The sequence below is a fragment of the Lepidochelys olivacea genome (genome assembly GCF_965140295.1).
Source record: "Lepidochelys olivacea isolate rLepOli2 genome assembly, chromosome: 11".
In the NCBI taxonomy this organism is placed as follows: Eukaryota; Metazoa; Chordata; order Testudines; family Cheloniidae; genus Lepidochelys; species Lepidochelys olivacea.
In genome coordinates this window covers 61,282,042-61,295,519 of record NC_140421.1, presented here as the reverse complement: position 1 = coordinate 61,295,519, position 13,478 = coordinate 61,282,042, and the positions used below count along the sequence as shown (strand labels likewise).

Here is a 13,478-nt window from a genome sequence, read left to right as displayed (position 1 = left end):
ACTGAACACCTTATATGTGGACAATAGCCTTACCAGGGCTACCAACACTATATTAGAAATCACCTAAAGCAGCACACAAAATCTACTGTGGAAACAGTGCAGTATCAAAGAGACTTCACAACTCTGAAGTTATGAACACACTGGTGTTTTGGATTGGCTATACTGAAGTAACCCTCTTACCTGGGTTCTGGCTATAAAAAGGCCCTCCATTCATCTGGTTCTGAAGGCTCGTTTGTGAAGTGATAGAAGGAGGGCGCCTGTATGGTAAAGAGCCCCCTATTGTTGGGGGGGTGTGCCGGGAGGCAGGTCTGTTCATGCTGTAGAACTGAACTGGGTGACCTGGGTTAGAAAGAAAGAGGCATTAGCAAAGAGAAGATTGAAGTCTGGCTTTTTTATGCCTATATTCAAGACTTACTCCAAGGATTGAATTTGGGAGGGGGGGAGGGAACAGTAAGTCTGCATCTTAAGAGCATTTTGTTCAGTTGCCAGATCAGCTGAACTCTGAATGTCAGATAATACTGACACAAGGAAAAATAACGCTTACTCAACTGCTATACTTAGCACCACCAGCAAAAGCAAATACAAAAATGAGGAACTTTTAGCTTTAAAATGTTAAAACTGGAGGACACTGTTTCCAGTTAGTAATATTATATGATGCTTCATAATAAATGTAAATTCAGGAATGAAGGTCTTTTTCAAATTAAACTAGAGTTTCATTCACAAATCAGGTAGAGATGCTTCATTTCATTGTTAGCTAGCCAAGTGTTCAAATCACTCACAAGGTACCCACTAATTCAATTGGAAGTCATCTCTAGGGATCACAAATGTGTTATATTCTATGACTAAAGGCCACAGCCACAGCTCTCAGGAAATGTGTGGAGGATCATTTTTGGAGAATGGAAAAGAACAAACAGCTCGGGAAGAGGAAAGGGAATCCAGCACAATGTTCCAATGTATTAGAAAAATTTTAATTGACTCAATCCCTTCAATACCTCCGCTTTATTCCAGCCAATGTTAACATTGCAACACACAATTTCTATATCAAACTGATTCAGACATCTAGTAAATAATGTGTGCTTACCTTAAACTACACCCCAGAAGTCACAACTAGAAGACTAGTAATTTGACTTGAATCTCATTGTCATCATACTTGAACCAGTCATATACCACGATGTTAAGCTACCATGTATTTACATCTAATTAAAGCTCTGAAGCATGCTATTGACACAAAGGTAAACTAGACAGTTTTCAGTTTACATGGTTCCTCCTCCACAACATTACAGGTGAAACTCATAGTTGTAAAAACCTCCAGGGTCCCTGCCCCACCCCCACCCCCCGCCAAAGACCTCAACCCAGTGAATTTCTGTCCTCCTCACTGACATTCTCCCTTTTTTTCAATCTGTCACTTTGGCTGATGAAGCCTTTGCTTAAAGCTTTTTTTAATGTATTAGAAACATTGGGGGGAAATTTCAGACTGAGAATGAAAGCTTTAAGCTCTGGGAAGTGATGAGATCACAAAGGTTCTCGTTATGTCTATTAGGAAACAGTAAGAAGGTTCCAGAACTATCCAGAAGCCTAGGGGAGGAGGAGAATGGGCGGAGTCACTGGTTGGTGGAGAGGGATGCTGCTAGTGCAGGGGTGGGCAAACCTTTTGGCCCAAGGGCCACATCGGGTTGTGAAACTGTATGGAGGGCCGGGTAGGGAAGGCTGTGCCTCCCCAAACAGCCTGGCCCTCTCCCCCTATCCACCCCCTCCCACTTCCTGCCCCCCGACTGCCCCCCTCAGAACCCCTGACCTATCCAACCCCCTTTGTTCCTTGTCCCCCTGACAGCCCCCTCCTGGGATCCCTGCCCCTAACCATCCTCCAGGACCCCACCCCCTATCCAACCCCCTCTGCTCCCTGACTGCCCTGACCTCTATCCACACCCCCGCCCCCTGAGACCCTACCCCCATCCAACCCCCCTGCTCCCTGTCCCCTGACTGCCCCAATCCCTATCCACACTCCTGGCCCTAACCGCCCCTGGGACTCCACCCCCTTTCCAACCCTCCTGCTCCCCATCCCCTGACCCCCCCCACAATTCTCTGCCCCATCCAACCACCCCCTGACAGGCCCCCGGGACTCCCACACCTATCCAACTGCCCCCCTGCTCCCTGTCCTCTGACTGCCATGACCCCTATCCACACCACCACCCCTGAATGCCCCCTGGGATCCCCACCCCATATCCAACCCCCCCGCTACCTGTCCCCTGAACGCCCCAATCCCTATCCACACCCCACACCCCATCCAACCCCCCCTGCTCCCTGTCCCCTGACCGCTCCCCCCCCCAACCTCCACCCCATCCAACCGTCCCCTGCTCCCTGTCCCCTGATTGTCCCCCGGGACACCCTGCCCCTTATCCAACCTCTCCCCGCCCCCTTACCACGCTGCTCAGAGCGGCAGGAGCTCACAGCCACGCCGCCACACACTCCCCGGCAGGAGCGGTGGGCCAGAGGGCTGGTGGCACAGCGCACGGAGGCTGCAGGGGAGGAGGAACAGCAGGGGAGGGGCTGGGGGTAGCCTCCCCGGCCGGTAGCTCAGGGGCTGGGCAGGACAGTCCCGTGGGCCGTAAGTGGCCCGCGGGCCGTAGTTTGCCCACCTCTGTGCTAGTAGGTAAAGTCAATGGAAGACAGGAGGCCTGAATTTTATCCATTAAGAATCTGCATTCCTGTCTAGCCAGCTTGACATCAGCCATGGTGGGGTTTTTTTTAGCATATCTGGATTGGCAAAAATATCATAACATGTTACTTTTTCAACACTAACTCTGTTATCTGTATCCACGGGAAAATACAAAAGATGTAAAGTAGACTGAGAATTACTGGATTCTTGTTTTATTTACAGAATTTATAACAGTGTACTTTTTGTATTTAAGGAATAAATATGCTCAAAGTCAATCACATAGAACAGGTTTTGTTTAATAAAATTAGTGGCTTTTCTATTGGCCTTTTTTTCCCTAGAAGGGTAAAAACAGTGACTTTCTTCATTCTCAAAACAAAATTATTATCCTCATGCATCCTATTTCAGGGAAGTCATCTGAACACTAGGCTAATATAAGGAGAAAGTGGGCAGCTCTTACTTTATTTCTTAACAAAGGGAAGATAGTAAATTATTTTTTAAAAATCAGATAATCTGAATTTTTATTAAAGGACTTGAGTTTTTCAATTCTATTTAATTCTGATTGTTTTATCAAAAATCCACAAGTAGTGCAGTTTAAGACCTAGAGACATGTAACATTTTTCATAAACCAGTGCATCAAAACTGAAAATCAGTCCATCTTCTAACTGCACAAATACTTTAGACATTATGACGATTTGTTGCCACTGAGATTCATCACAGCTCAGGTGCCTCTACAGTTGTTATAAGAATTCTTATATATGAGATTAGGAAATAATGATACATGCTTAATTTAACCCTTTAACTAAACACTACTTAAAGAATATTTTCTCGCATGTTACAAAATTTCTAAATAAGCCTGAATGTAGACCACAGTTATGAAACATCCGAACTAATACAGCGTTGTGATCAGAGGCAGAACCCATTACAATCAGTTACTTCAAACACATGTAAGCCATTTTTGATATATAAAACAGATCTTTACATAACAATACTACATCCAAATCAATCAAACAAAAGGCAATACATACTAGTCTTACATTATATTTAGTAAACATGTTGCAACTTCAGCAATTAAAGAAATAAAAATGCAGAGAGGCTTTATAAACGTTAAGAAAGCAAGCTTGAGTACACGCAGTATATATCACCTATTGAACAAAGTCTTTTGGCAGAAAACGACTCAATTTGTGTATTAAAACTTCCATTTCCCTAGTAGTGAAACAAAAATGTATGTCTCTTTTGCAACAACTAATCGAAAGGAGAGATGTTGGCCCAATACACCTCATGGTTAGGGCCCTACCAAACTCACGATCCATTTTGGTCAATTTCATAGGATTTTAAAAATCATAAATTTCATGATTTCAGCTATTTAAAACAAAATTTTCATGGTGTTGTAATTGTAGGGATCCTGACCCGAAAGGAGTTGGGGGGGGAGGGGTGTCACAAGGTTATTGTAGTGGGGATTGCAGTACTGCTACCCTCACTTCTGCACTGCTACTGGAGAGCAGCAGCTGCTAACCGGGTTCCCAGCTCTGAAGGCAGAGCCGCAGCCAGCAGCAGCACACAAGTAAGGATGGCCTGGTATGGTATTACCACCCTTACTTCTGCGCTGCTGCTGGCGGGGCGCTGCCTTCAGAGCTACCTTCAGAGCCAGCTGCGGCCACCCAGCTCTGAAGACAGCGCAGAAGTAAGGATGGCAATACTGTGACCCCTAAAATAACCCTGTTGCAATGCCCTCTTGGATCAGGACCCTCAATTTGAGAAACACTGGTCTTCCCCATGAAATCTGGTTAGTTATAGGGTAAAAGCACACAAAAGACCAGATTTCACAGGGGGGAGACCAGATTTCACGGTCCATGACACGTTTTTCATGGCCGTGAATTTAGTAGGGCCCTAATCACGGGAGTCAGGTCACAGAAAATCATACACATCACACACTTCATTAGAGGCACCATTTTGAATCCAATATTAGAAGAAAAACAACTGCTTGATGTCAAAAGAATTTCTGCCTTTATCCTACATACGCTTCTCTGGGAGCTCACATTATCCACACTGCCACAAACATACAACATAGTGGTTGTTTATAGGACTAATACTCTGAATCTCCTGGAAGAACAGGTGTTTTCCGACAAAACTCATATCCAAAAAAAATAAACCAGAAAAAGCCATAAAGATTGATGACTCCCAAGGATCTCTGAAAAGCCTCAGATTGTGTTCACATCTTGATTCACCTGTCTATGAAATGGAGCAAAGACTCACCTGCTGAGGGAGTGGAAGAAACAGCAGGGGGAGTTGGAGAGGTGAAGCCATCAGCAAGAGGCTGGGCTCCTGCAGCAGCAGCATCTGGGGCAGCAGAGGGGGCAGTAGCAGGAGCAAGGGGGGAAGGAGCAGGTGCAGAGGTAGCAGGAAGGGGAGAAGTGCCAGCTGAGCCAGCAGGGGCTATGTGAAAAGAGGAGGAAGAGGTAAAGTTAATAAGGAGATCAGGTTAGCAAGGATTAGAAAAGCCTTCTGACAATTCAGTGTTAGATATTCAGTAAACATTAAATGTTCTAGCACAAAAAGAGGGGATGAGAAAAAAATGACGCTTATGTTACAGGAGCATTCCAGTATATGCAGCAAATAAGGGTACCTGGGTCAAAAAAGTCTGCTATCAATTACAGATGTGGAAACCAACCTCTGAACATCTCAGTGAAAGTCATTACTTTAAGAAAGACTGCTTTCCCCCTTTGATAGTTACTCTCCAATCTGTAGCACACAACTTGGTAGCTTTTGTACAAAATTAAACATATAGCAGAGGGAAGCCATCAGTTTCCCATAGCAATGTTTGGCACAGAAAAACAACTCTTCAGAACACAATTTATGCTAAAATAATGGTTTTCCTTCATTTCACTGAGAAGACTAAGGAAAGAAGCACGCAGAAAATCCTCAACACTGTATGAGAAAAAGAAAGGAGAGTACAAACACTAATTTCTGTGAACCAAAAGTGTTTATGTTTGACAGACTGCCTTTTCCATGACAATCTGCTCTGCTTTCATGAGTATACTGAAGATTTACTTTACTGTGTTCTTGCCTTTTTAAAAAAAATAAATCTAAGCTTCTAATAAACTTCTAGATGCCTACACGAACAGAAAGCAAATGAAAGACCATTCATCTGGCTAAAAGGAGCTAGAGATACTGTTTTCTTGGAACAGTGCTGTGTCCTATCTAGTCACGTCTAGACAAAGAGTTCCTGTCTCAGCTGGTTTAAATGAATCAACCGTTTTGATTAACCAATAGACATAAAAGGCAAACAGGCAAATATCAGCATAACCAAACATTTCCACACTCAGGGGATATCAAGGTACCCACATTTTAATTATTAGCACCAAAACAATGTTAAAGTTTGTATGGTTCTGGAAAAGTTGCCTTGAAAAATTCTCTTGGAGATTCAGAGTCTTGCAAACACAACAGTAAATAAACTCAAACATTAGAACTTGGGGAGAAAGAGAGGAAGGTGAGATTCCTATTTACCTGGATACACGCTAGGAGGAGATGGAGTGGGGACAGCAATAGGTACACCCACACTTCCACTTCCACTGTTCTCTCGACTGCTGCTCCGACTACTTGGGTGGCTCCCTCCACTACTCCCACTGCTGCTAAAGAAACCAAAGCCACCAAAACATTAATAATCTGGTCCATGGAGAAAATACATAAAAACCCAACAATAGAAACTTGCTACTTCACACTAATAACTGGCAGAAACAAACAACTGAAGCTGATATAACAAAAATCATTTTTCACAAAAGCATTTAGTTTTGATCAAGAATGATCATTCGTTTGGCACTAGTAATCTAACAAGTATATACGGCATTTTGAAAAGCTAACTAACATGACACCACTGCAATACTATTAAATCTTTGAGTGGAGAGAGACAGCCCATTTTTGTACAGATTATATAAAGCATGTGGATTTGCAAGATTCTATTATATATGCTTCCACATTAAGTATTGTTGGGAGTAGAAAGGTTAAATCTATCAACATTTGCTGAAGTCAATAAAATCAAGTTTTCTCGTGTTTAGAATGGATATGGTATAAAGCTTATTTGTCAGCCTACTTAAATGTTTTTGAAGAAGAATTTAATATTTTAAGAGAGACATTTTAGCTCTCAGGTGGCATCTTATACCTCTGACAATTCCTAGGACTGAGGAAGTCTTCTAGTGGTCAGTGAAACAGTATCTTCTGTTATACATCATAACATCTCTCTGAGTTCAAAGCTAGTCGTTTACTCATTTATAAGTTGTGATTACTTCATTTTTACAGAACTGGTTAGCACTGTTCATCCTAAAGTCTCAAGATCTTTTATTTTTCAAAAAAAATTGATTATGAAGCACGAGCAATTTTTAGTCCTCCAATAAGCATACCTCATAATTCGCACACACAAAATAATCTCCCCAAATCTTTGTAAAGATTAAATAGAGTGATGTTGCCAAGTTCCATATTATTATGACTATTTCTACTACACAATTTTACTAGTAAATTATGAAGTACTGTACCTTACAAAATTAAAGTGTAATTGTGGGGAAAAAGTGAAGTAAATTTTAAGATGGAATATTATTGTTTTAACTGTGTCCATGAGTCAATGGGTTTCTCAGTCAGTAGTGTATTAGTGAGGTTATTAGTAGGATCTGGGTTTGATTTTAATCACAGCAGTGCATCTTGTATAGATTACTGTATTAGGCCAACCACATTCTGTGCAGGAGTAGACTGAATACCTGTATGTGCGATTCCTCTGATTCACAGAAGCTGTTCTAACAGGGCTCTGTTGCGAGGGAGCCATATTACGTGTTGGGCTAGGTACATAGTCATTTGGTACCACTGGAGGACGCACAGGCTCCAGTGTGCGATAGGGAGAGTGACGCCTGGACAAAAAAAGCAATATGTACAGAAGCAAATTTAGTCAGAATATAGCGCAGCCACAGATCTTTTACCAGTGTAAAATTATAGTTATATGTGTCGCAAAATCTAAGGGACTCAAAAAAATTGTTTTTCCACACGTCTGCAATGTCCAATTTATGACCAGGGAGTGGAGGATGGGATTTATGCTCTCCATTACCCAAACCCCTTTTCCTATGCAGGAATTTTCTGTTTTACATATTTTATTGATCTGAATCGAGCAGTTGAGGAGTCAGTTTGCCTTTCCACTACTAGATCAGAGTAGTTTGCATTCATGTAAATATCTTATTTTGAATTTAACACAATAAACTCTGTTTCAGAATCAGCCATTACATGAACATAAGAACGGCCCTACTGGGTCAGACCAAAGGTCCATCTAGCCCAGTATCCTGTCTTCCGACAGTGGCCAATGCCAGGAGCCCCAGAGGGAATGAACAGAACAGGTAATCATCAAATGATCCATCCCCCGTTGCCCATTTTCAGCTTCTGGCAAACAGAGGGTACAGACACCATCTCTGCCCATCCTGGCTTATAGCCATTGATGGACCTATCACCCATTAATTTATCTAGTTCTTTTTTGAACCCTGTTAGAGTCTTGGCCTTCACAACATCCTCTGGCAAGAAGTTCCACAGGTTGACTGTGTGTTGTGTGAAAAAGTACTTCCTTCTGTTTTAAATCTGATGTCTATTAATTTCATTTGGTGGCCCCTAGTTCTTGTGTTATGAGAAGGAGTAAATAACACTTATTTACTGTCTTCACACTAGTCATGATTTTATAGACCTCAATCATATCCCCCCTTAATCGTCTCTTTTCCAAGTTGAAAAAGGTCCCAATCTTATTAAAATCTCTTCATACGGAAGCTGTTCCATAACCCTAATAATTTTTGTTGCCCTTTTCTAAACATTTTCCAAGTCCAATATATCTTTTTTGAGATGGGGCAACCACATCTGCACGCAGTATTCAAGATGTGGGCGTACTGTGAATTTATACAGAGGAAATATGATATTTTCTGTCTTATTATCATCCCTTTCTTAATGATACCCAACATTCTGTTCACTTTTTTGACTGCTGCTGCATATTGAGTGGATGTTTTCAGAGAACTATCCACAATGACTCCAAGATCTCTTTCTTGAGTGGTAACAGCTAATTTAGATCCCATCATTTTATATGTATAGTTGGGATTATGTTTTCCAATGTGCATTACTTTGCATTTATCAACACTGAATTTCATCTGCCGTTTTGTTGCCTAGTCACCCAGTTTTGAGAGATCCTTTTGTAGCTCTTCGCAGTCTGCCTGGGACTTAACTATATTGAATAGTTTTGTGTCATCTACAAATTTTGCCACCTCATTATTTACCCATTTTTCCAGATCAGTTATGAATACGTTAAATAGGAGTGGCCCCAGTACAGACCCCTGGGGGACACCACTATTTAGCTCTCTCCATTTATTCCTACCCTTTATTTCCTCTCTTTTATTAAGTTACCAATCCAGGAGAGAACCTTCCTTCTTATCCCATGACTGCTTACTTTGCTTAGGAGCCTTTGGTGAGGGACCTTGTCAAAGGCTTTCTGAAAATCTAAATACACTATATCCACTGGATCCACTTTTTCCACATGCCTGCTGACCCCCTCAAAGAATTCTAGTAGATTGATAAGGCATGATTTCCCTTTACAGAAAACATGTTGACTATTCCCCAACAAATTATGTTCATCTAGGTGTCTGACAATTTTGTTCTTTCCTATAGTTTCAGCCAGTTTGCCCTGTACTGAAGTCAGGCTTACAGGCCTGTAGTTGCCAGGGTCTCCTCTGGAGCCCTTTTTAAAAACTTGCGTCACATTAGCTATCCTCCAGTCATTTGGTACAGAAGCTAATTTAAATGATAGGTTACAGATGACAGTTAGTAATCCTTCAGAAATGTTGGGTGAATACCATCTCGTCCTGGTGACTTATACTGTTTAGTTTATCAATTTGTTCCAAACCTCCTCTAATGACACCTCAGTCTGGGACAGTTCCTCAGATTTGTCACCGAAAAAAGAATGGATCAGGTTTGGGAATCTCCCTCAAATCCTCAACCATGAAGACCAATGCAAAGAATTCATTTAGTTTCTCCGCAATGGCCTTATCATCCTTGAGTGCTCCGTTAGCACATCAATCATTCAGTGGCCCCACTGGTTGTTTAGCAGGCTTCCTGCTTCAGATGTACTTAAAAAAAATTGGTACTACTTTTTGAGTCTTTGGCTAGCTGTTCTTCAAATTCTTTTTTAGCCTTCCTAATTATATTTTTACATTTCATTTCCCAGAGTATATGCTCCTTTCTATTTTCATCGTTAGGATTTAACTTCCACTTTTTAAAAGATACCTTTTTGCCTCTCACTGCTTTTTTTACTTTGTTGTTTAGTCACAGTGGCTCTTTTTTGGTTCTTTATGTTTTTTAATTTGGGGTATACATTTAAGTTGAGCCTCTATTATGGTGTCTTTAAAAAGTTTCCATGCAGTTTGCAGGGATTTTACCTTTAGCACTGTACCCTTTAATTTCTGTTTAACTAACCTCCTAATTTTTGTGTAGTTCCCCTTTCTGTTGGGTCACCGTGGTATTTTCCCCGCCACAGGGATGTTAAATATTATTATATTATGGTCACTATTACCAAGCGATCCAGCTATACTCACCTCTTGCGACCTGAACCTGTGCTCCATTTAGGACTAAACCAAGAATTGCCTCTCCTCTTGTGGGTTCCAGGACTAACTGCTCCAAGAAGCAGTCATTTAAGGTGTCAAGAAACTTAATCTCTGCATCCCTTCCTAAGGTGATACGTACCCAGTCACTATGGGGATAGTTGAAATCCCCCATTCTTATTGAGTTTTTTTTATTTTAATAGCCTCTCTAATCTCCCTGAGCATTTCACAGTCACTATCACCACCCTGGTCAGGTGGTCTGTAAGATATGCCGACTGCTATATTCTTACTATTTAAGCATGGAATTACTATCCATAGAGATTCTATGGTACAGTTTGGTTAATTTAAGATTTTTACTTTATTAGATTCTACACTTTCTTTCACATGTAGCATCACTGCCCCACCAGCACAACCTGTTCTGTCCTTCCAATATATTTTGTAGCCTGTTATTACTGCTTCCCATTGACTATCCCCATTACACCAAGTTTCTGTGATGCCTATTATATCAATATCCTCATTTAATATGAGGCACTCTAGTTCACTCATATTATTTAGACTTCTAGCATTGGTATATAAGCACTTTAAAAACCTGTCACTTTTTAGCTGCCTGCCATCACATGATGTAATTGAATGGGACTTTTTTTCATTTGACTGTTTCTCATCAGGTCACACTACGCAGGTCACACAAGTATTTCATCTTCCATCCTCTCCTTCTTATTAGGACATCAGGAATCTCCATTTATAGATCCTCCCCTAAGGGATGTCTGAACCACGTGCTCCTCTGTACCTGTCGGCTTTCCCCCAGACCTTAGTTTAAAAACTGCTTTACGACCTTTTTAATTTTAAGCACCAACAATCTGGTTCCATTTTGGTTTAGGTGGAATCCATCCTTCCTGTGTAGGCTTCCCTTTCCCAAAAGTTTCCCCAGTTCCTAATAAATCTAAACCCCTCCTTCCTACACCCTCATCTCATCCACACATTCAGACCTTGCAGTTCTGCCTGTCTAATTGGCCCTGCACATGGAACCAGAAGCATTTCAGAGAATTCTAACACGAACATACACTACATCAATGCAATAACTAGAAGGGCTGCTGTTCCTCATGACACAATTCATAAGGACTATCAGATGAAGAAAATGTAGAATTCAGGTTCATAGCTCCACTGGAAAGCACATTTTACCATTCACAGCATATATGCCCAACCTGTGACACAGTATGTCAATTTAGATATTACATTAGCTACTGCAGATAGACAGTACAACCTGTCAGAAAAAACACACCACTAATTCTATCCACCACAGATAACACAAGCCAAAAGAAATCAAAGGAAGTCTTCCTGAATAAAACTTCTAATGACCTTCATCATCTACAGTGAGCAACACATCACTTACAATTTAAGATGTGGTCAATGAAAAGGATGGTGGTACAACTTCTCCAAGCCTCACAGCCCATCTTTAGATGGTGGACAAGAAGCAAGAATAAGGAAGATGTTTAAAATTTTTGCCCTGGTAGAAATTTAGGTGCTCAGCTGTTTAGGAATATCTCTTCCCCATCTACTCTCTACAAAAATATTAAGTCTACAGTAATTGTGCTCACCCAATCGTTCCTTTTCCTGACATTGGTGGGCTGGGCGGTTTCTGGGTAGGTGGAGTGGTACGAGGCAGCCCACCCATCTTCATATTCTGTGTACTAACCTGCATGAAAGAACGGAGAGAAAAACAGCCTTTACTATACTCAGACTTTAGGTAATAAGAGCAAGATTCCTTGAAAATTCATTCTATAGTACTAAAGAGGCCAGGGGAAGGTTTAAACTGAAAAAAACTGAGAGGCCATGCATTTCATACACAACTTCTACTCTGCCAGAGGTCAACAGTTGCACTCAAAGGACTCTTTATTATGTGGGGTTTGCAAAGATTTGTATATAGAAACTACATTCACCTTTAGGCCATCACATGAATATTAAATCTCTGCTGATGTTGAGCTGTACTTAATCCAATTAAAAATCCCTTTTAGCAGGGCAACAAAGTCGTTTTCTTTTTTGTTTTGTTTTGTTTTATTTGTTGAAGATAAAAGCAGTTATTTCTAGTTGCACTGTTTAATGTTAATTCCCCATATTTTTTGAGAATGGACTTTAAAAAACTAGAGGAGTAAGTAGGGTTACAGATAACTAAAGAGCAGCTAAACTTTAGTAGTTATTTTTACATTAAAGGTATTCTCCAGTAGAACTAATCTCTCACATTTTAAGATTTAATATAAAATTATGCTTTAAACAGAATGCTATATATTGTAATGTTTTCACATTAATATACCAAAACTATTTAATGAACATAAACTACACATACAAAACATGTAGCCACACTAAATTTATAACAGTCTAAGCTAAACTAAATCTCTAGTCTGTGGAATAGGAAAAAAGAAATCATGACTACTGATGTGATCTTTCCAGTTTTCTTCCTTAGAAAATAGTGAGATAATCAGAAACTACAAATTCAAGTTAATATTTCACTATTTAAGTCATCAGCATCAATGTTGACTGATCTCAGTGCTGATCAAAAACAAAATGTTTTGATATTTATAATTCATGATGTTAGTAGTAATTATGTTGTTAATGTATACACCAAGCCAATGAATAGCTCTCTGGCTGCATACAAAAGTTAGACACAGCAGGTAGAGAATTTATACACATATATGTAGGGAGGATCTATAAAATATCTTTTTAATCTATGAGCCCTAAATCTATTCCTCATCATATAAATAATGTCAAATGATTCATGCTAAATAATTTAGGGTTTTAATTGTTTTTATGTTGGTTATTTCCCATTATTAAATACTCTTTATACTCTCCTTTTTGGATACCCATGCCATGCTCTATTGCACACAGCTACAGCGTATATCATTTCCAACATGTATTGTTTCCAAATAAGGTGACATATTCCCAGAAAGTAAGTCCCCCTATTTATAGAAGAGGCTCAGTGATCAAATTGTTTAGAAATATTCTTAGAGGCAAATTACATCCTTTTAATCACTCCAAAAGCCAAGCAGTGTTTATTTTTGTTGATGTTTAAATGATACAGATTATTTAAGGATTAATATATTGCAGTATCCTGACACACTGAAACTTGATTCCTATATAGAAGGTGAAAACAGAAGATGGAAATCTCAAAGCTATGCTGCTTTTAGCTTGTCGTGGGTGGTGAGGGGGGGGGGGAAGAGTTTAAAGAA

The 13,478-nt window shown here is 40.4% G+C and overlaps 1 protein-coding gene across 15 annotated transcripts in view; it reads right to left on the bottom strand.

Moving 5' to 3' along the window:
- ABI2 (abl interactor 2) overlaps window positions 1-13,478 on the bottom strand; it is a 102,884-nt gene that overhangs the window by 19,832 nt on the left and 69,574 nt on the right. For 3 of the 15 annotated variants that reach the window (XM_084643875.1, XM_084643872.1, XM_084643880.1), the window contains 5 exons: window positions 11,853-11,950; window positions 7,402-7,548; window positions 6,161-6,285; window positions 4,910-5,089; window positions 181-339 (listed from right to left, as the gene is read on the bottom strand). In XM_084643875.1, the coding sequence (XP_084500001.1) occupies window positions 181-339; window positions 4,910-5,089; window positions 6,161-6,285; window positions 7,402-7,548; window positions 11,853-11,950 (709 nt within the window). The remainder of the gene's footprint in view (window positions 1-180; window positions 340-4,909; window positions 5,090-6,160; window positions 6,286-7,401; window positions 7,549-11,852; window positions 11,951-13,478) is intronic. The other 12 variants (XM_084643881.1, XM_084643883.1, XM_084643882.1 and 9 more) reach the window with 7 other exon arrangements.